General features: G+C 46.4%; 1 protein-coding gene across 1 annotated transcript; it reads right to left on the reverse strand.

Moving 5' to 3' along the window:
• Positions 1-17,806: 17,806 nt before the first annotated feature.
• PPAN (PETER PAN-like protein) lies at positions 17,807-21,492 on the reverse strand. Its single transcript, XM_087518376.1, has 6 exons — positions 21,153-21,492; positions 20,811-21,041; positions 20,625-20,717; positions 20,354-20,541; positions 18,305-18,498; positions 17,807-18,215 (listed from the first exon to the last, which is right to left on the reverse strand). Exons 1-6 carry the CDS (start codon positions 21,432-21,434, stop codon positions 18,103-18,105), a joined length of 1,101 nt encoding a protein of 366 aa, XP_087374502.1. The 5' UTR covers positions 21,435-21,492; the 3' UTR covers positions 17,807-18,102.
• Positions 21,493-24,066: the final 2,574 nt, after the last annotated feature.

The following is a 24,066-nucleotide window of genomic DNA, read 5'->3' on the forward strand; positions in this document are numbered from 1 at the left end:
GTATTTTTGGTATAAAGATGCAAAGTGAAAAGTAAAAGCAAAACAAGTAAAATAAAGTAATGGAGATTGATATGATGAGAATAGACCCGGGGGGCATAGGTTTCACTAGTGGCTTCTCTCAAGGGCATAGATATTCTACGGTGGGTGAACAAATTACTGTTGAGCAATTGATAGAATTGAGCATAGTTATGAGGTTATCTAGGTATGATCATGTATATATGCATCACGTCCGTGACAAGTAGACCGACTCCTGCCTGCATCTACTACTATTACTCCACTCATCGACCGCTATCCAGCATGCATCTAGAGTATTAAGTTAAAAACAGAGTAACGCCTTAAGCAAGATGACATGATGTAGAGGAATAAATTCATGCAATATGATAAATACCCCATCTTGTCATCCTCGATGGCAACAATACAATACGTGCCTTGCAACTCTTTCTGTCACTGAGTAAGGACACCACAAGATTGAACCCAAAGCTAAGCACTTCTCCCATTGCAAGAACTACCAATCTAGTTGGCCAAACCAAACGGATAATTCGAAGAGACTTGCAAAGATAACTCAATCATACATAAAAGAATTCAGAGAATATTCAAGTATTATTCATAGATAAGTTGGATCATAAACCCACAATTCATCAGTCTCAACAAACACACCGCAAAAAGAAGATTACATCGAATAGATCTCCACGAGAGAGGGGGAGAACATTGTATTGAGATCCAAAAAGAGAGAAGAAGCCATCTAGCTACTAGCTATGGACCCAAAGGTCTGAAGTAAACTACTCACACTTCATCGGAAGGGCTATGGTGTTGATGTAGAAGCCCTCCGTGATGGATGCCCTCTCCGGCGGAGCTCCGGAACAGGCCCCAAGATGGGATCTCATGGATACAGGAAGTTGCGGCGATGGAATTAGGTTTTTGGCTCCCCTTGGTCTAATGGGGGTACGTAGGTATATATAGGAGGAAGGAGCACGTCGGTGGAGCTCTGAGGGGCCCACGAGGCAGGAGGCGCGCCTAGGGGGGCGCACCCTCCACCCTCGTGACCTCCCCGGAAACTTCTTGGAGTAGGGTCCAAGTCTCCTGGATCACGTTCGGTGAGAAGATCACGTTCCCGAAGGTTTCATTCCATTTGGACTCCGTTTGATATTCTGTTTCCTCGAAATACTGAAATAGGCAAAAAACAGCAATTCTGGGCTGGGCCTCCGGTTAATAGGTTAGTCCCAAAAATAATATAAAAGTGGAAAATAAAGCCCAATATAGTCCAAAACAGTAGATAAAGTAGCATGGAGCAATCAAAAATTATAGATACGTTGGAGACGTATCAGCCTATACGCACTAACCATCTACACGGGGACAATTATGGGCACTCGACGTTGTGGTATCAGCCGAAGCCTTCGTGACGTCAGCGACTGAGCGGCGCGCGCCGGATTGGACTGGAACGCCTGCTAGGCTAGGTCTGCTTTTGGCCACGTTGGCAACGTGCAGGTGTGCAAAGGGCGATGGGCCTAGACCCCTGCGCCATAGGATTTAGACCGGCGTGCTGACCTCTTTGCTGTGCCTAGGTAGGGCTGCGACATGTTGATCTTCCGAGGCCGGGCATGACCCAGAAAAGTGTGTCCGGCCAAATGGGATCGAGCGTGTTGGGTTATGTGGTGCACCCCTGCAGGGAAGTTAATCTATGCGAATAGTCGTGATCTTCGGTAACAGGACGACTTGGAGTTGTACCTTGACCTTGTGACAACTAGAACTGGATACTTAATAAAACACACCCTTCCAAGTGCCAGATACAACCGGTGATCGCTATCTCACAGGGCGACGAGGGGAGGATCATCGGTTAGGATTATGCTACACGATGCTACTTGGTGAACTTACCATCCACTCTCTTCTCCTACTGCAAGATGGAGGTTACCAAAAGCGTAGTCTTCGAAAGGACTAGCTATCCCCCTCTTATCCCAGCATTCTGCAGTTCATTCCACATATGATACCCCCTTTTCCATTTGATACCAATGCATACATATGTAGTGTAGCTTCTTGCTTGCGAGTACTTTGGATGAGTACTCACGGTTGCTTTGCTCCCTCTTTTCCCCCTTTCTATACCCGATTGCTGCGACCAGATGTTGGAGCCCAGGAGCCAGACGCCACTGTCGATGACGACTACTACTACTCGGGAGGTGCCTACTACTTCATGCAGCCTGCTGACGATGACCAGGAGTAGTTTAGGAGGATCCCAAGCAGGAGGCATGCGCCTCTTTCGATCTATATCCTAGTTTGTGCTAGCCTTCTTAAGGAAAACTTGTTTAACTTATGTTTGTACTCAGATATTGTTGCTTCCGATCAATCGTCTATGATCGAGCTCTTGTAATCGAGCCCTCGAGGCCCCTGGCTTGTATATGATGCTTGTATGACTTATTTTATTTGTAGAGTTGTGTTGTGATATCTTCTCGTGAGTCCCTGATCTTGATCGTACACGTTTGTGTGTATGATTAGTGTACGGTCGAATCGGGGGCATCACAAGTTGGTATCAGAGCCGACTGCCTGTAGGAATCCCCTTCCACACTCCTTGGCCAAAGTTGAGTCTAGTCATTGAAAAACTTTTACTAACATGGCTGTGTGGCTTACGGGCCCATGTCGCCATTGGGTGGTAGTATGATATTTTATTCCTCGACCTATACTCTGGGACTCTGATCGCTCTTCTACTCAGATTAAATGATTTTACTAACGCTGACTCTAGGCTCTCGTAATTAATTTCTCCCGGAGAGTCCTCATGTCAGAAGATCACCTGCTTCGTCAGAAGATTTTGAGGATACCCATCGATGTTATCCCAAGCCCTTCTGCTCATCGCCCTTGGTAATTCCTACCACCGATATATCCCCGTGAATGATTACCTTGTCATTCACATGATAATTCCTCATCGCTCTTGTTGTTACAAGATGCCTCGAAATATTCTCCGTTGTTCCAAAAATCCTTTGAGCTTACTGCCTTGTTGTTCTTTGTCACCTGAATACCCCTATGGATAATTCTCGCACTTATCGAGTATCCGCTCACCCCCCAGTTATTCATGTGTTTCACAATGGTCTTCGCAATACTATTCGATCCTCAAAGAATCCTTAGTAGCTTATTGCTCCGCAATACTTGTCTGCTTGCATTTTGGATGCTTTCCATATGTCTGGCAATATTCGTTAGTATCCTTAAACACCATAATTTTGATCCTAATGATTCAACATGAGTGCGAATGCACGCAATTATCAGTTGATCCTTTTAAATTATCTTTCTGGCTCAGACGTCATTTTTGAACATGAGCTTGTTCTCGACCAATCTGTTTGCCGTCAATTGTACCCTTAGGTCTATTGAACTTATCCACCCTTGATCAGAGTGTCTGCTTCTGATCCTTCTATTTGGAAATCATAATTCCTTTGATAACTAAGCATCGAATCATTCAGGTGTTCCATAATCTGATGCCCTTGCATCCTATCTTCAACTGATTGTGTGTCGATGCTCACATCAGCTCCTCTATGGACCGTCAGATCCTTTATTGGATTATTATTTGACAGTGTCCTCCTTATTCAATAACCTTGTGAGCCTTTACTCGGATACATAATGCTTTTGGTGAATTGTATCCTCTGTTTTCTCAACCATGCTCTGTTTTCGAGCTCGTGGTATTTACGATTGAAGCTTGTGGTATATGATTCCACGATACCCTGACGGGTTGAACCTATGCCTTTCTTAATCTGTGTGAACCCGAAAGTTTTCATGAGTCATACTCCTCTGGTAATTCACCAGGTAGGTTTTGACACTGAAATAATTTTTAACTGGAGCAGTGAATGAAAGTTTATGCATTGAAGAAGTGGGAGTCAACCTTGAACCTTGCGTTCATGCCCATGGACACGATGTAGATCTTATCATTAAAGCTTCTCTTAAATTAATTATTCCTTTGGTATAAGTTCATTTTATATCTGGGATCTGGCCTTTTGCAATCGTGGTTCTGACCATGTTCTCCTTTAAATACCATTTCCCGTGCAAGTTTAAGCATTTGTCTTCTGCGGAGTAATACCCCAGCCCAACCTCTACTTTGATTTGTCGTCGAGTATTACCCCCCTGGTATCTCAAGATTATCATGGAACTGCATAACTTCTTATGAGTTCTTCATCAAGTGCTACATTCTCATTGATTCCATTTTTTCATGGGCTCTGAGTTATTTAACACTCAAAGACATCGATAACTGAATCGAGTCCGCACTGCGATTCAACAACTCTTAGTAATCTTCAATGCTTACGAGTTTGTACTCGATAGTGTCATTCCCAGCTGATTGACTACATCATCATCGTAAGGCTGACTGCTTGACCATTCTACCTATGTCCTTCATCCTCGGGACACAATCCCGACAGTGCTCTAAGCTTGCATCGAACTTTCACCATCATATTGTTTGTCTTGAGAGACAACTCTGAATTCTGAGATGGCATATTATCTATGGTTATAATAACCTTTTGCTTCACCATTCCCTTGGCTTGATGTCATCGCCGAGTGATTGCATCCTCATGGAGCCTCTCGACAAGATTTGTCGCGATCATCATCAACATTTTGAGCCCTTCCAAGATATTAATTGAATTCATGATGAGAAGTACCCTCCTTGCCCTTGATGATTTGTGTTATCATCGACCACTTTATTGCCTTCCGTTCAACACAAACTTGTTCGTGTCTCTAGCACCCTATTGCTTTCAAGTTAATGGTCGATATTTCATTCTTAGACTATTGGTTGTTGAATCACCTTTCTAACATGGATCATGCTACCTAAGACCATATTTTGGGTGCACTTTTCTACCAATGCTTGATTGTGTATGTTTTCCTCGGGCATACATCCTTATATCATTTGATCCGACATATGTTGACTCCTTCACATAAGTGTGGAAATCCATCTTTTGAAAATCTCAATGAATTGTCGCTGAGTTCATCAGCCACATCTTCATCCTCCCCTTGGTTTTAATGATGAACTCTTGTTTTGGAACTCGCTTCCATAGTACATTTCCCGAGAATCTTACATTGTCGTCTCGTCAATTGTGTTGCACCTTTTCTTCTCAGGCATCCTGAGTTTGAGGCATCCTGGCACCAATTAGATCTAAATCTCAGTCAGATATGATGGTTGGAACATATTTCCAAGAGTTATTACATTGGTCCTTATATATTGGTAAGGTGGGGTCATGCCTATCACACCTGGCCGGAGGACTTGTTGTTATAGATTCCTTTTCAGCAAGGTTATCCCTTCTTCCATGAGGGAATTGTAAGACCTATTCTTCAAGTTATTCATGATGGATCCTTTGTGTCTCCAGAGTCTGATCTTCACCCGTTGACCATGTCAATGCTATCTCGAAGCATGTCTATGGTATTCCGATTTTCAACAAGAACATTGAAGCTAATGCTAAATGTTTCCTGCTCAATTATCCAAACACCGTTGTTTGGGTAATGTCATGAAATTTCTCTCCCCTTACTTAGAGGGTTTTCTACTTTATATCCTGTCTTGGATATAATCCTCTGCTTGACTTTGGGAAGGATATACCCCTGATATATGTGTTTAAACACATTTTCCTTTCCGTTGTTTTGTTCAAACTTTCTTATAATATACTTAAATGAGCAATGGTAATTCACTGCTTAGGTAAGCACCTCGTGGTACAACTCTGCCAGTAAGACCCTATTACTATAAATGATGACATTTCGGTAGCCACCGATGGATGAGAACTTTGCCTAATGGTCCGCCTCGTTCAACGAGCAGGAAAATGGTTCTCTTCGTCCCTCGCCCTTGGTATCGACATTGTTGCCAACATAACTGATAGGCTACCCTCTGACATGTCTTGCTATCATGACCATGCAAGATATCAATGTTTTTCCTACTTTTAACCACATGGTGGGCCCATAACCCACAGGTCCCAGGATCGAAACCTGACTCTCCTGTACACCCTGTTTCCAAAGTTATTCCTCATGTGTGGTTTCGCAAGTACTTCACGAGCCACCTTCCGAGAGATCATCTATTCTGGTATTATACGCAATACGTATTCCCGTTGCTCTGAACGCCTTTCACCCTTTGTCTCGGGCATCGAATGATTGCCTCCCGCTTGAAATTTCTTATGGTATCTTCTAACTTAACTCTTGATGTTTTCTTAAGTTCAATTCGAGAGTTACTTTCTACCCCATTCCCTAAGTTATGTACCAGATAGTCAACCTGGTAAGGCCCGCCCTTCCCGAGTCTTCCCCCATATCCTTTTCGTAAGTACGATGAAGATCCCGAAGAAAGGATGACGACTTCATCATTTTGACCTGAAACATAAGTATGAAGGCATCAATATATTGGATTGACCTCTTCGAGAAGAGCAACCAGCACTGAGAAGACCTGTTAGAATTTCGTAACCAATCTCTCCCCCTTACTCCCCTCCTAAATCTCGGGACGAGATTTCTTGTAGTGTAGGAGAATTGTGACGTCCGGATTATCAAGCTACAGTAACCTCTGCTAATGACGCCACGTCACCTCTATCACTGTAGTTAATCTCGGGTTAGTTCAAAACCGATTCTAATTCAAATTTAAAATAAAGTTAAATAATAAAGGTTTCAAACATTAAAATAAAAATGTTCGGTTTTTACTAAATATTACCTAGATAATTATGGTGTAGAAGACACAGTTTTATAAAATGCCTAAATAAATTAAAAATGTTTTAAAACAAAAAGTAAATAAATAAAAAGAAAACAAACTACAAAAAAATCAAAAGGATAAACCCCCCCACCCCCTGGCCCAACTGGACCAGCCAACCCAGCAGGCCACAATGGCCGGCCCAACCCACCTCACCCTATGCATACCCCCCCCCCCCCACTAACTGAACCCTAGCCCACTCCCCACTTCCCCCACGACGCTCTTTCCCCCCTCGCTCTGGATCTGGATCGGGAGGAGCCCGATCCCCTTCGCCCTCGCTCGACGCCCGATGCCGCCTAGACCTCACCGGAGGCCACGTGACCGGAGCCCCCCCTCCCCCGCCCCTGCCGGACTGCCTCCCCATCGCCCGGTCGTCTCCATCCTCCTCCTCAACCCCCATTGCCCCGGACCCTACGCCCGCGGTGAGGACCCCGGTCCTCCTCTCTCCCATGTCTCCGCCGGTGCACCACGCTCGCCGACGACCTGCTGCTGCTGCTGCACTACTTCGCCCGAGCCGTGACACGCCCTGCGCCTCCACTCGCGCGTTCGCCTCGCCCCAGGTCGCGCCCGACCGTGCGTCACCACGCCCTGACCCCGTGCACGCTCGCGCGCCCGCGCCCCTGGTGCTGCTCCCCCGCCTCCCTGCCGCCGCAGTGGCCGCGCCCCTCCCACTACCTCCTTTGCTACGCTCGCCGGCGTCGTCCCGCCCCTCCTCTGCCGCTGCTTGTCGTCGCCTCCATGCCGCCAGGCCGCGCCGGCTCCGCCCACCGTTGCCATGGTCGCGCCACCCGGACCTCGCCACCGCCGCCCTGCTCCCCCCCCCGGCTGCTGCAGCACGCCTTGCGCGCGCCTCCCCCATCGGCGCCTCCTGCCGGCGGATCCCGACGAGCCCCCGCGCTCCGGCCGCGGCCACGGTCACCGGCGCCAAGCCGAGCGCCCGCACCTTCGCCCGCTGCCCCGCAGCGCCCTATCAGGCTGGCTCTCATCGCCCGATCCGCCCAACGCCCGTGCACCTGTTTGCCCGCTAGGCCTCTGGGCCACTGCCACATGGGCCCCACGCGCTGGAACGTTTAAAAAAAGAAGGATTTTAAAAAATATAAAAAAATATTAATTAACTAAATTAATTAACTAACTAATCATAATTAAGATTAACCAAATAACTAACTAAACTAACTAAACTGTTAGAGTAGACTAAAGCAGTCAATGACAGGGGGGTCCCACCCCTGTTGACCAGTCAAACGTTGACTGGTCAACTAGGTCCCTCTCGCCCACCTGTCAGCCACTGGGTACACTTTTTTGTACACTGTGCTGGGTGCGCCTAGCAATTTAGCATTTATTTTCGAATTAAAAATAATTTCAGAATAATATTAAAACTTTGAAAAATCATAGAAAATTAACCGTAGGTCGGATCGAAAAACTTTGTACATGAAAGTTTCTCAGAACGACGAGACGAATCCCGGAGACGCAGACCGTTCGTCCGCCACACATCCCTAACCTATCAAACTCACAACTTTCCCCCTCCGGTTCATCTGTCCGAAAACGCGAGACACCGGGGATATTTTCCCGGATGTTTCCCCCCTTCACCGGTACCACCTCGTACCACGTTAGGGCACCCCTAGCACCGATACTTGTCATGTCATGCATCACTATGCATATGCTTGCATTATATTTATTGTTTCTTCCCCCTCTTCTCTCTCTAGACACCGAGACCGACGCCGCTGCTACCCAGTACGACTACGGTGTTGACGACCCCTCTCTCTTGTCAGAACAACCAGGCAAGCCCCCCCCCCCCCTTGATCACCAGATATCGCCTACTCTCCTCTATACTGCTTGCATTAGAGTAGTGTAGCATGTTACTGCTTTCCGTTAATCCTATCCTGATGCATAGCCTGTCCTTGCTACTACTGTTGTTACCTTTACCTGCAATCCTAATGCTTAGTATAGGATGCTAGTTTATCATCAGTGGCCCTACTTTCTTGTCCGTCTGCCATGCCATACTATCAGGCCATGATCACTTGGGAGGTCATCACGAGTACATACTATATACTTTATACATGATACATGTGATGACTAAAGTCGGGTTGGCTCGAGGAGTACCCGCGGTTGATTCATGAATTGGGGGCTGGAAGGACATACTTTCCTGACAGCCCTCTATGTGGATCTTTGTGGCGAAGCGACAGGGCAGGTTGATACTACCTAGGAGAGAGGTGGGCCTGGCCCTGGTCGGCGTTCGCGGTTATTTCAAGATAACACGTTTAACGAGATCTTGGTATTTGATCTAAGTCTGGCCACTGGCGTATACACACTAACCATCTACACGGGGACAGTTATGGGCACTCGACGTCGTGGTATCAGCCGAAGCCTTCGTGACGCCAGCGACTGAGCGGCGCGCGCCGGATTGGACTGGAACGCCTGCTAGGCTAGGTCTGCTTCCGGCCGCGTTTGCAACATGCAGGTGTGCAAAGGGCGATGGGCCCAGACCCCTGCGCCATAGGATTTAGACCGGCGTGCTGACCTCTCTGTTGTGCCTAGGTAGGGCTGCGACGTGTTGATCTTCCGAGGCCGGGCATGACCTAGAAAAGTGTGTCCGGCCAAATGGGATCGAGCGTGTTGGGTTATGTGGTGCACCCCTGCAGGGAAGTTAATCTATTTGAATAGCCGTGATCTTCGGTAACAGGACGACTTGGAGTTGTACCTTGACCTTATGACAACTAGAACCGGATACTTAATAAAACACACCCTTCCAAGTGCCAGATACAATCGGTGATCGCTCTCTCACAGGGCGACGAGGGGAGGATCATCGGTTAGGATTATGCTACACGATGCTACTTGGTGAACTTACCATCCAGTCTCTTCTCCTGCTGCAAGATGGAGGTTACCAGAAGCGTAGTCTTCGAAAGGACTAGCTATCCCCCTCTTATTTCGGCATTCTGCAGCTCAGTCCACATATGATACCCCCTTTTCCATTTGATACCAATGCATACATATGTAGTGTAGCTCCTTGCTTGTGAGTACTTTGGATGAGTACTCACGGTTGCTTTGCTCCCTCTTTTCCCCCTTTCTATACCCGATTGCTGCGACCAGATGTTGGAGCCCAGGAGCCAGACGCCACTGTCGATGATGACTACTACTACTCGGGAGGTGCCTACTACTACGTGGAGCCCGCCGACGACGACCAGGAGTAGTTTAGGAGGATCCCTGGCAGGAGGCCTGCGCCTCTTTCGATCTGTATCCCAGTTTGTGCTAGCCTTATTAAGGTAAACTTGTTTAACTTATGTCTGTACTCAAATATTGTTGCTTCCGCTGACTCGTCTATGATCGAGCTCTTGTATTCGAGCCCTCGAGGCCCCTGTCTTGTAATATGATGCTTGTATGACTTATTTTATTTGTAGAGTTGTGTTGTGATATCTTCCCGTGAGTCCCTGATCTTGATCGTACACATTTGCATGTATGATTAGTGTACGGTCGAATGGGGGCGTCACAATAACCTCATCAAGTCTCCACCATCCTCCCACTCAATTCTTTCGAGAGAAACTTTTCCTCGAGAAAGGACCCGTTTCTAGAAACAATCACTTTTGCTTCCGGATCTGAAATAGGAGGTATACCCAACTATTTTTGGGTATTCTATGAAGATGCATTTATCCGCTTTGGGTTCGAGCTTATCAGCCTGAAAAATTTTCACATAAGCATCGCAGCCCCAAACTTTTAAGAAACGACAGCTTAGGTTTCTCTAAACCATAGTTCATGCAGTGTCGTCTCAACGGAATTGTGTGGTGCCCTATTTAAAGTGAGTGCGGTTGTCTCTAATGCCTAACCCATAAATGATAGTGGTAATTCAATAAGAGACATCATGGTATGCACCATATCCAATAGGGTGCGATTGTGATGTTCGGACACACCATCACACTATGGTGGTCCAGACGGTATTAGTTGTGAAACAATTTCCACAATGTCTTAATTGTGTGCCAAACTCGTAACTCAGATATTCATCTCTATGATCATATCATAGACATTTTATCATCTTGTCACGACGATCTTCAACTTCACTCTGAAATTACTTAAACCTTTCAATAATTCAGACTTGTGTTTCATCAAGTAAATATACTCAACATCTACTCAAATCATCTGTGAAGTAAGAACATAACGATATCCACTGCGTGCCTCAGCACTTATTGGACTGCACACATCAAAATGTATTACTTGCAACAAGTTGCTTTTTTGTTCCATCTTACTGAAAACAAGGCCTTTCAGTCATCTTGCCCATGTGGTACAATTTGCATGTCTCAAGTGATTCAAAATCAAGTTAGTCCAAACGATCCATCTGTATGGAGTTTCTTCATGCATATCTACCAATAGACATGGTTCGCATGTCTCAATCTTTTCAAAATGAGTGAGTCCAAAGATCCATCAACATGGAGCTTCTTCATGCGTTTTATACCAACATGACTCAAATGGCAGTGCCACAAGTATGTGGTACTATCATTACTATCTTATATCTTTTGGCATGAACATGTGTATCACTACGATCGAGATTCAATAAACTATTTATTTTAGGTGCAAGACCATTGAAGGTATTATTCAAATAAACAGAGTAACTATTATTCTCCTTAAATGAATAACCGTGTGGCGATAAACATAATCCAATCTTGTCTATGCTCAACGCAAACACCAAATAACAATTATTTCGGTTTAACACCAATCCCGATGGTAGAGGGAGCGTGCGATGTTTGATCACATCAACCTTGGAAACACTTCCAACACATATCGTCATCTCACCTTTAGCTAGTCTCCGCAGCCTTTTATTTCGAGTTACTAACGCTTAGCAACCGAACCGGTATTTATTACCCTGGTGCTACTAGGAGTACTAGTAAAGTACACAATAATATGACGTATATCCAAAATACTTCTGTCGACCTTGCTAGCCTTCTCATCTACCAAGTATCTAGGGTAGTTCTGCTTCAATGACCATTCCCCTCATTATAGAAGCACTTAGTCTCGGGTTTGGTTCAACCTTGGGTTTCTTCACTAGAGCAGCAACTGATTTGCCGTCTCATGAAGTATCCCTTCTTTCCCTTGCCCTTCTTGAAACTAGTGGTTTAATCATCAACAATTGATGCTCCTACTTGATTTCTACTTTCGCGGTGTCAAATATCGTGAGTTGCTCAAGGATCATCATGTCTATCCCTGATATGTTATAGTTCATCACGAAGCTCCAATAGCTTGGTGGCAGTGACTATGGAGAACCATCACTATCTCATATGGAAGATTAACTCCCACTCGATTCAAGCGATTGCAGTACTCAGACAATCTGAGCACATGCTCAACGATTGAGTTTTTCTCCCTTAGTTTGCAGGCTTAAGAAACTTGTCAGAGGTCTCATACCTCTTGACGTGGGCACTAGTCTGAAATTCCAATTTCAGTCTTTGGAACATCTCATACGTTCTGCGACGTTTCAAAAACGTCTTTGGTGCCACAATTCTAAACCGTTAGTATTACGTACTGAACTATCACGTAGTCATCAAAACGTGTATGTCAGATGTTTCCCAACATCTACAAACGATGCTCGAGGTTCAACACACTGAGCGGTGCATTAAGGACATAACCCTTCTGTGCAGCAATGAGGACAATCCTCAGTTCACAGACCCAGTCCGCATAATTGCTACTTTCAACTTTCAACTAAATTTTCTCTAGGAACATATCTAAAACAGTAGAACCAAAGCGTGAGCTACGACATAATTTGCAAACACCTTTTGACTATGTTCATGATAATTAAGTTCATCTAATCAAATTATTCAATGAATTCCCACATAGATAGGCATCCCTCTAGTCATCTAAGTGATACATGATCCGAGTCAACTAGGCCGTGTTCGATCATCACGTGAGACGGACTAGTCATCATCGGTGAACATCTTCATGTTGATCGTATCCACTATACGACTCATGTTCGACCTTTCGGTCTTCCGTGTTCCGAGGCCATGTCTGTACATGCTAGACTCGTCAAGTTAACCTAAGTGTATTGCGTGTGTAAATCTGGCCTATACCCGTTGTATGCGAACGTTAGAACCTATCACACCCGATCATCACGTGGTGCTTCGGAACAACGGACCTTAGCAACGGTGCACAGTTAGGGGGGAACACTTTTTTGAAATTATTGCGAGGGATCATCTTATTTATGCTACCATCGTTCTAAGCAAATAAGATGTAAACATGACAAACATCACATGCAAATCATAAAGTGACATGATATGACCAATATCATCTTGCGCCTTTGATCTCCATCTTTGAGGCGCGGCATGCCATGAACACCATCGTCACCAGCATGACACCATGATCTCCATCATCATGATCTCCATCATCATGTCTTCATAAAGTTGCCTCGCCAACTATTACTTCTACTACTATGGCTAACAGTTAGCAATAAAGTAAAGTAATTACATGGTGTTTTCATTGACACGCGGGTCATAAATAAATTAAGACAACTCCTATGGCTCCTGCCGGTTGTCATACTCATCGACATGCAAGTCGTGATTCCTATTACAAGAACATGATCAATCTCATACATCACATATATCATTCATCACATCCTTTTTGCCATATCACATCACATAGCCTACCCTGCAAAAACAAGTTAGACGTCCTCTAATTGTTGTTGCATGTTTTACATGGCTGCTATGGGTTTCTAGCTAGAACGTTTCTTACCTACGCAAAACCACAACGGTGATATGCCAATTGCTATTTACCCTTCATAAGGACCCTTTTCATCGAATCCGATCCGACTAAAGTGGGAGAGAAAGACACCCGCCAGCCACCTTATGCATCAAGTGCATGTCAGTCGGTGGAACCTGTCTCACGTAAGTGTACGTGTAAGGTCGGTCCGGGCCGCTTCATCCCACAATGCCGCCGTATCAAGATAAGACTAGTAACGGCAACCAAATTGAACAAATCATCGCCCACAACTACGTTGTGTTCTACTCGTGCATAGAATTTACGCATAGACCTAGCTCTGATACCACTGTTGAGGGTCGTAGCAGAAATTTAAAATTTTCTACGCATCACCAAGATCAATCTATGGAGTCATCTAGCAACGAGAAAGAGGGAGTGCATCTTCATACCCTTGAAGATCACTAAGCGGAAGCGTTCAAGAGAACGGGGTTGATGGAGTCATACTCGTCGTGATCCAAATCACCGATGATCCTAGCGCCGAACGGACAGCACCTCCGCGTTTAACACACGTACGGAGCGGAGACGTCTCCTCCTTCTTGATCCAGCAAGGGGGAGGAGAAGTTGATGGAGATTCAGCAGCACGACAACGTGGTGGTGGAAGTAGCGGGATCCCGGCAGGGCTTCGCCAAGCGCAAGCGGGAAGGAAGAGGTGTCACGGGAGGGAGGGAGGCGCTAGGGCTTAGGGTGCTGCTGCCCTCGCTCCCCTCCACTATATATAGGGGCCCTGGGGGGCACCGCCCCCTAGAGATCCCATCTAATGGGAGGGGCGGCGGCCTAGGGGGTGGCTTGACCCCCAAGCCAGGTGGAGGCGCTCCCACCCCTTTAGGGTTTCCAACCCTAGGCGCAAGGGAGGCCCAAGGGGCGCACCAGCCCACCAGGGGCTGGTTCCCACGTCACTTCAGCCCATGGGGCCCTCCGGGACAGGTGGCCCCACCCGGTGGACCCCCGGAACCCTTCCGGTGGTCCCGGTACAATACCGGTGACCCTGAAACTCTCCCGGTGGCCGAAACTGGACTTTCTATATATATATATATATATATTATATATATATATATATATATCTTTACCTCCGGACCATTCCGGAACTCCTCGTGACGTCCGGGATCTCATCCGGGACTCCGAACAACTTTCGGTTAACCGCATACTAATATCTCTACAACTCTAGCGTCATCGAACCTTAAGTGTGTAGACCCTACGGGTTCGGGAGACACGTAGACATGACAGAGACAACTCTCCGGCCAATAACCAACAGCGGGATCTGCATACCCATGTTGGCTCCCACATGCTCCACGATGATCTCATCGGATGAACCACAATGTCGAGGATTCAATCAATCCCGTATAAAATTCCCTTTGTCTACCGATATAGTATTTGCCCGAGATTCGATCGTCGGTATCCCGATACCTTGTTCAATCTCGTTACCGGCAAGTCTCTTTACTCATTACGTAACACATCATCCCATGATCAACTCCTTGGTCACATTGTGCACATTATGATGATGTCCTACCGAGTGGGCCCAGAGATACCTCTCCGTTGCACAGAGTGACAAATCCCAGTCTCGGTTCGTGCCAACCCAACAGACACTTTCAGAGATACCCGTAGTGCACCTTTATAGCCACCCAGTTACGTTATGACGTTTGGTACGCCCAAAGCACTCCTACGGTATCCGGGAGTTGCACAATCTCATGGTCTAAGGAAATGATACTTGACATTAGAAAAGCTTTAGCATACGAACTACACAATCTTGTGCTAGGCTTAGGATTGGCTCTTGTCCATCACATCATTCTCCTAATGATGTGATCCCGTTATCAATGACATCCAATGTCCATGGTCAGGAAACCATGACCATCTATTGATCAACGAGCTAGTCAACTAGAGGCTTACTAGGGACATGTTGTGGTCTATGTATTCACACATGTATTACGGTTTCCGGTTAATACAATTATAGTATGAATAATAGACAATTATCATGAACAAGGAAATACAATAATAACCATTTTATTATTGCCTCTAGGGCATATTTCCAACAGCACCGACCCGCGCTCCGCCGCTGCATCGCCCCTTCGGGCCGTAGCGCCGCGGCCCGTGGTCCCGCCACCGCCCCAAGGTCTTCCCACCATCGCCCCGATCCGCCTGCCGCAGCTGCGTCGCCCCTTCGGGCTGTAGCGCCACGGCCCACGGTCCACTCCGTCGTCACCGCGCGTCGACCTCCTATGGTATGCGCCGCGCCGTCTCCCTTGGCGCGGGAATGCCACCGTCCGCGCCGGTCTTCGTCACGCTGTCAGGGTTCTTCGCCTACTTTGAGCACCGCCGCCGCACTCCTAACCTATCCGCCGCCGCCGTCAGGCTGCCGCCGTCGCTCTTCTTTGGCCGCTGCCACCGCTACCTCCGTAGCCGCCGCCGCCCGTCCACCCCCTTCGCCTTCGTCCAGCACCAGCTCGTCGCCCGCGTCGCCGTCATCTACTCCGACCGCTTCATCTACTCCGACAACCGCGGGCGACACTGTCCCCGCGCCGATTGGCGTCGCAACCGTCGTCGGGTCCTTCTTTGTTGGCCTCTCCGACCTCTTCGGCATGGCGTACAGCTCGTGCAGGTCCCAGTCTACGCATGCCCGGTGCTGGCAACACCGTCGTGTGCCTTCGTCCACGACGTGTCCTCGGGCCTGGCAAGCCTGGTGCGGCGCTTCGTTAACTTCGTCTTCGACCGTCTACGCATGCCCGGTGCTGGCAACACCGACATGTGCCTTCGTCTACGACGTGTCCCCGGGTTTGGCAACCCCGGCGCGACGCCTCGTCAACTCCGTCTTCTTCCCGGCGCACCACTACTTCGACACCACTGCGCCCATACTAACTCGACGCCCCCTTGTGCCCGCGGCTCCACGGCGACTTCCTCGACACCGGCCACCCCGACTCGACATCGACCATGGCATTCTTCGCATGGCTACCTCGACCACGCCTCCACCACCCACGCTCTTGGCTACATCGACAAACGGCACAAAGGGCTACCGCCTGCTTGAGCAACCTCGTTGGTTTCCACTCCAGCCATGACTCCGCGATGCATCGACCGTTACGACTGTGGGGTGGTGTCCGTCGGCTTGCTTTCGAATTCTTCTCCAGTCTCATCGTCTGCGTCGCTGCCGTTGTGACTGCGGGGGGATGTTGAGTAACGTGATTGTATTAGGAACATAGGTTAGACTAGGAAATATTCTGTCTTGGCTTGTACTCCAAGTAGATCATATACTCATATATATATATATATATATATATATATATATATATATATATATATATATATATATATATATATATATTCCACCAATCCTCTCTCTTCTAACAATTATGTTCTCGGAGTAACACAGAAGATTCATGTAGATGTACGAGTATGAAACAGCAATGACGCGTGGGCCGGGACCATCATTAATTAACGTGACACATCAGTTTTTTGCTCAGCTGGCAAGCTTAGCACCCATCCAGGCTGAAGCACTAGGACTAGCCTCAGGAGACCAACATCTTATTATTGCCATGAATGTCGCATCCGCCTCCCTTTCTACCCGTTTAGAAAGCAGATACAGTAGCTGTTTGTAAACATGAGCATTGAGCTCCATGCTCACTGATTTGAGTGGTTTGTGTGTGCGTGTTTTTTTTATTTATTTTTTTGAATTGTTCAGGAACCGGCTGGAGTACCGCGATCTCATTTGTACGCACTTAAGACGAAAGTTCCACTGCATTTTAATTATCGGCGCCTGCATCTCAGGATCTCGAGGAACCTACTCATTGCCTCCACAAACAAGTGGGCCCGAGCTACCACTTGTCGCCTGTCAGACAGAGCCGACACAATAACATGGTAGAACGATCGGCGACGCAATTCAGATCTAAATCGCGCGAGAAAAGTTATTATATGTGTTTCACTGCCCCCGCCTGATGCAGGCTCTCGGATCCTCCTCTCGGCCTAAATCATGCATGTGCCTACTGGTAATCGGGGATCGGCATCGATTCGAGCAACGGATTATTCCTTTTGCCGCGGGGTAAAGTATGCTTCAAACTGCGGCCTAGCGACTATGGGAGAGATTACACATGTAAAGTATGCTTAAGTGTGCCCACCGGCATGTGGATTTTTTGGCCAACGTTACTTGCTGCTTCCAAATGTAGAGATACACCACGGCAAAAATTGCCAGCTAAGACAAGATAGCTGAACCCAGAGAGCAAGGCAGAACAAGAAAAATCATACCAGCGAGGAAGGATTTTAATGTCACCGGCAAGGCAATTTCTGAATTTCTGCTTCCTCTGCTGCACAAGAATAACCTGAAACCGGATCGCTGCTTGCCTCATGGTTGAGATTCACAGGTCCTAGGAAGCCTTCACAGCAACTCTACCAAAAGTGAAATATCTGGGTCATGCTCCATGACAATAATTCACAATCCAATATCCAACTTCAAACGCAGCAGCTAGTGCTTATATGCACCCTCCTAAGGCAAAACTGAGGTAAATACAGAATATGTATCATGTTACACGGCTGAAAACCATTCGGATTCGACCAAAATAAGGATTATCACTTCAAGAGCTTTATCCCTCTCTTTTTCGAGAGCGACTTCTCTACTATGCTTTCTCAAGGATCAAAACTCATAATGTTGTCGCAATACACCAGTTGCTTCACATTTTTAGCAATCATCATAGGCTGCTGCTCAGCACCACTCGAGCTCATCTAGGCTACTCTTCGTCACCCGTGTCGTCCTCCTCCGTCCCATCCACCAGCTCCATCATATCCTCAGCATCTTCTATCTCTTCTTCCTCTTGTCCCTCCTTCACATCTTCTTTTCCAACTGTATAACATAGCATTGAAGTTCAGGACAAAAAAGTAACATGCGATTTGCATTTCAAAAGAACCACCACGTCAACAAATGGAACTTACCAGATTGTGGGTACAAGATGTCGCCCGAGCATAGCCCAGATTCAACCTTAACTAAGCGCATGGTCATTCTTGGTCCGACCTCTTGGAGTCTGACGGCACTTTTTCGGGATGCTCTGTTCAATTTGTCTATATCACTTGCTAGACTTACAGTCGCTGCTTCATCGTCTGGCTCGCTTTCAGATCCATATCCAGCTCTTGCAAATGGACAAGCAAACAAAGGGGGCTCATTATAGACAGAATTTGAGGAACAGTAGGTTTGGTTGTATTGCAAATGGACAAGCAAACAAAGGGGGCTCATTATAGACAGAATTTGAGGAACAGTAGGTTTTGGTGTATTAAGTCACAAATCAGGACATGGCATTTAAATCGTCACTATTAATAATACCAATGTAACAAATCATTGAGCGAACTGGTCAGAAAGCAGTGAACAACCGACTACAATTGTAAAAAAAATGCAAATTAAATTCATTTCTTGAATTTTCATTTCCATCTGAAAACACAGAAAATATATCTTGATCGATTGTTTTTTCTTAACTATCAAAATACATTTCATGGGAAACACCATAGGTAGTCATCCAATGTTGTATATTGGACTAGCTGGAGAAACATATTTATAAAATACAACCTTCAAAAGGAAGCTGGTGATGGCATAAAGCAAGGGAATGTCTTTAAACTGTCAGATTGTCCAATGGAGCAATGGATAGTTAGGGAAGGGGGCACATTGTAAGGAATATGAGTAGTAGTAGGTTTTTCTTCATAATTATAAAACTGGACAAATCAAGCCATAATGGTAAAACTGTCACTGCTGTCTAACTTCAAAGTAACAAACAATTGAGCGAGCTGGTCTAAAAGCAACAGATAACTGCAATAACTAGATTCATTGTGTAGATAAAACCATCTATAAGCACTGCACAATAAACGTCTTGAATAGTTGAATCTGCATTCCACTCATAATTAGAAGTACTCTTCTTTATAACATCTTAAATGGTTTCAGTGGACATGGAAAATGGGCATATCAGTATATGCTTTACCTGACCTAACATTGATGTCACTAGATTCATACTCCAAAGTAATTAGTTGTGTTTACGGTTTTGTATCACAAAGTTATATAATAATAGTGTAGTAATTGTTCAAAGACTTAGGCCTCCTTTGGTTTGTAGGGATCTTGTAGGAATTTCATAGGATAGGATTTTCAAAGGAAAAAATTCTATGATGCCCTTTGGTTTGTAGGAATGGATTCCTATTCCTATGTAGGATAGGATCCAACCCTTCACATTTCAAAGGAAAAAAATATTAGCTTAGACTCAATGGAAAATTTCCTATCCTATGCATCAAATGGCATCTCTTTCTCTATACGAATTGAGATGCATGTCATCTCACTTCCTATGAAATTCCTATTCCTATAATATTCCTATCATTTGTTCCAAAGGAGGCCTAGCCAAGCGAAAGCCCAATATGCGAAGTAATTTGAAATGGAGGGGGTATATACAATGATCTGCTTAGAAGGGTTGCAAGTTTTCAAGCATGTGATAGGAGTGTAGAAAATCTGTCAGATTGCTCAAACACAAGTTGAATTTCTCACATATCATATCATGTCTACATACTGCCTATGTTTTTATTTACTCCACCCATTAGCTTTGTCCTAGGTCAAACTTTAGAAAATTTGACCAAGTTTATAGAAAACAATATAAACATTTACAATAACAAATATATATGGTGTGAAAATATATACAATGCTGATGTTAATAACTTTTTCTACAAAATAACAAAGTTTGACTTAGGACAAAGCTAATATGTGGAGTAAATAAAAATGGAGGCAGTACTTCCTGTATGATAGATCGAGGGAATCTAATGAACAATGAAACTGTTGGGGCTTTCTCTATATCAAATCAAAGTTTTTTTTTGTTAATTTTGAATCTAAATTTGCATTTAAGCATACCAATTTTCCCGTTCTAGATGGCACATGCCAACCGATTAAAGACCATAGTGTTAACACACGCTTGAAACATATCTTATAATACACTGTAAGAAAGGTGATTCAGTTCTTACTTTGTCACATAATCACTAACATCTTTAAGATCCCTTAGGTCTGGCACTTGATTGTTCTGCATGAGTTTTCTAATCTTGCGGCTGATGCCAACAGGCTGTAGCTTGATGGAGTAATGCCGGAAATCGATAGCCTCCGTCTCTTTGTCATACTGTAGCAATAATATTCTTTGACAGGTTGATAGCTTAACCTACAATTGAAAATACGCTACCATTTTAGTATGCCAGAAAGAAGATATAAAGTTCCATCGCCAAGATATCATGCAGTACTTACAGTATCTGTATCAATAGCAGGGACCAAATGCCTAAAGAAGGTAACAAAACTCTTGAAAGGCTCGCCCAGGCCATTGAAACCACTGAGCACGACCTACAAAACACGTGATTCCACAACAAAGGTGAGTTGATTTTGTAACTAAAAAACGTAACCTATTAAAAGAACAGAACAAAATCCAGCTTATACCAGAGGCGAGTTTTTGAATATCTCTGCAGGACACCTAGGCCGCTTTTGGGAGTTTGCGATGTCAGCCGCAAGAGCGTATTCTGAAATCTGACAAGTGTAGGTTGGGCCCTGCGGTGACTTGGCGAAGCGCAAGTGCGGCAAGCTCTTTGGGTTCGAGAGGATCAAGAAATGCGTAACACCCAATGGACTGGCAACGTTGACGAAGTCCTTGAGGTTGTTCCTCTTCTTCTCCTGTTAATTTTATGAACAGAAAAGCAAATTGTGGCTCGTCAAGATGCTAAGAAACGGAATCACCGAATTGGTTTGGGGCTGCGGGGATGGAAAGGGGATTAAGATAGGGACCTTGAGCTTGAGGGCGGTGTAGGGGAGCATGAGCTTGCGGAGGTCCTGCTGGAGGTGACGGAGCGTGGAGGGGAGCTTGCCGCGCGAGAAGACGAAGCTCTTGGGGATCCTCTCGCCGGTGACCTGGTCCACGTTCGCCAGCACCGCCTGCTGCTTCCGCGCCACCGACAACGGCATTTTCCACTTGCCCGGGCCTTTTCCCTTTCCTTTCCCCTTGCCGCCGCGGCCGCCTCCACCGCCACTGCCGCCGCCACGCCGCCCGTTGCTGCGGACTCGCGCCATGGTTAGGTTTTGGGCAGCAGAGCAGATGCGTAACTTCTGAGGCGGTAGGGGGCCTAAGGATGGGGGGTTAGGGTTTTGTAGGACTAATAGTTAATGGGCTTACGAAATGATGGGCCTGGGTACTTCTCATGTCTTATCAGGCCAGCCCGTGAGAGACGGTCGAACATGGCCCTTTGGTCCTTTCGCGGCGATCATGGGCGGAGACAGGGACGGGCGAGCGGACGGAGCTTGCCTTCTCCCCCCTCATCCGTGCTCCTCATCCGTGCTCCCGTCCGTTGCTTTTCCATCCTATGGCGCCAATCAATTCTTCTTTCTTTGTCAAAACAAATCGCGTACAACTCCGTATTGCTTCTGTTCTCCATACCCGCATACGTATCGCATTAGGCTCAGTCCGTCCTAGCAACGCTCGTGATCTGACAGAGGCCGCGCGTACTCAAGCAGGGGGTCGATGGAGGGGACTGTGTCGCGGCGTCCGCCGTCCTCCTTGCGCTCGTGATCTTTCTCCTACCGGTAGCATGGGGCATGAGAGGCCTTTCCGGTGGAGGGGACTGTGCGGCGACGCAGCAAAACATGGAAATAATCACGATGCTGCTCAAGTTGTAGCTCCTCCGCGTCCCCGGTTAATCCATTTACTGCCTACTGCACGTATGGGCATGGCATGGCATGTCTATTTGACATTGGCGAGTATGAATCGGCTTAGAGTAGGCTACTACATAGAGGTGAGCGGTTAGATTTGCTTGCCTGGAGTACGTATGATGGCGTACCACTACGGCACTACCACCGTCAGTTGTACTACTTCCTGGCGCGCACCGACATCTCAATGCCGGTGACAGTGGTTGGGTCCTGGCCGACAGTCTAGAAATTGATGTTATCTTCCATGCCGGTGAGCCGAGGCTAGTCGGCTTCACCAGCGTGTTCGGCTCGATCTGTCGGTGCCGACTGATTAACGGCCAACGAACTTGGGCGGCGCCGGATCGCCAGCGAACGTGAGGTTCTTAAGCCCAGCCTCGTCGGTGACGTCTTGATAGAATACGCAGGCGGCGTGATGCAAATACAGATACATGTACAGGAAAGAGAATACAGAACTCTATGTGATTTGTTTTGGACAACGAGAGGAGAGAGTTGACTGGAGCCGTGGGATGAGAAAGCAACGGATGGGAGCACGGATGGGAGCACCGAGAGGGAGCAGGCAAGCCGCATCCGGGGCGAGCAGGGTCAGACCCCTGCCAAGCGAGTTGGGTCATCTCAAAAAAATAAGGGACGGGTCTAGCTGGCGGCCGGGGGCTCGCTAGCGTTCGCTAGCGGCCGGCCAAATAAAGTAAGTGCCTATCCCCTGGCTCAGAGCATCTCCAACAGTCGCGCCGCAAAATTGGCCATTTTAGCGCGCGCAACCGGTAGAGTGGCTCCAGCGGACGCGCAATAACCGCGTGCACGGCATATGGAGTTGGGCGAGTGGTCCGAATCGCCAACTCGCGTTCTGTATTTGGGGAGTCCGCTTCCGCGCGCGGCACACACGAGCGCTCGCGCCGCATGAAGGAAATATGCCCTAGAGGCAATAATAAAGTTATTATTTATTTCCTTATATCATGATAAATGTTTATTATTCATGCTAGAATTGTATTAACCGGAAACATAATACATGTGTGAATACATAAACAAACAGAGTGTCACTAGTATGCCTCTACTTGACTAGCTCGTTGATCAAAGATGGTTATGTTTCTTAACCATAGACATGAGTTGTCATTTGATTAACGGGATCACATCATTAGGAGAATGATGTGATTGACTTGACCCATTCCGTTAGTTTAGCACTTGATCGTTTAGTTTGTTACTATTGCTTTCTTCATGACTTATACATGTTCCTATGACTATGAGATTATGCAACTCCCGTTTACCGGAGGAACACTTTGTATGCCACCAAACGTCACAACGTAACTAGGTGATTATAAAGGTGCTCTACAGGTGTCTCCAAAGGTACTTGTTGGGTTGGCGTATTTCGAGATTAGGATTTGTCACTCCGATTGTCAGAGAGGTATCTCTGGGCCCACTCGGTAATGCACATCACTATAAGCCTTGCAAGCATTGCAACTAATGAGTTAGTTGCGGGATGATGTATTACGGAACGAGTAAAGAGACTTGCCGGTAACGAGATTGAACTAGGTATTGAGATACCGACGATCGAATCTCGGGCAAGTAACATACCGATGACAAAGGGAACAACGTATGTTGTTATGCGGTCTGACCGATAAAGATCTTCATAGAATATGTAGGAGCCAATATGGGCATCCAGGTCCCGCTATTGGTTATTGACCAGAGAGGTGTCTCGGTCATGTCTACATAGTTCTCGAACCCGTAGGGTCCGCATGCTTAACGTTCGTTGACGATATGGTACTATATGAGTTATGTATGTTGATGACCGAATGTTGTTCGGAGTCCGGGATGAGATCACGGACATGACAAGGAACTCCGGAATGGTCCGGAGACAAAGTTTGATATATGGAATAGTAGTGTTTGATCTCCGGAAGGGGTTCCGGATGTTTCCCAAAATGTTTGGGGACGAGAACACTTTATCTGGGCCAAAGGGGAAAGCCCACGAGGCTTTTGGAAAGTGCAAAAGGAAGTTTTGCGGAGA

The sequence above is a fragment of the Triticum urartu genome, chromosome 4A (assembly GCF_056163025.1).
Source record: "Triticum urartu cultivar PI428250 chromosome 4A, HENAU_Tu73, whole genome shotgun sequence".
NCBI classification, from domain to species: Eukaryota; Viridiplantae; Streptophyta; class Magnoliopsida; order Poales; family Poaceae; genus Triticum; species Triticum urartu.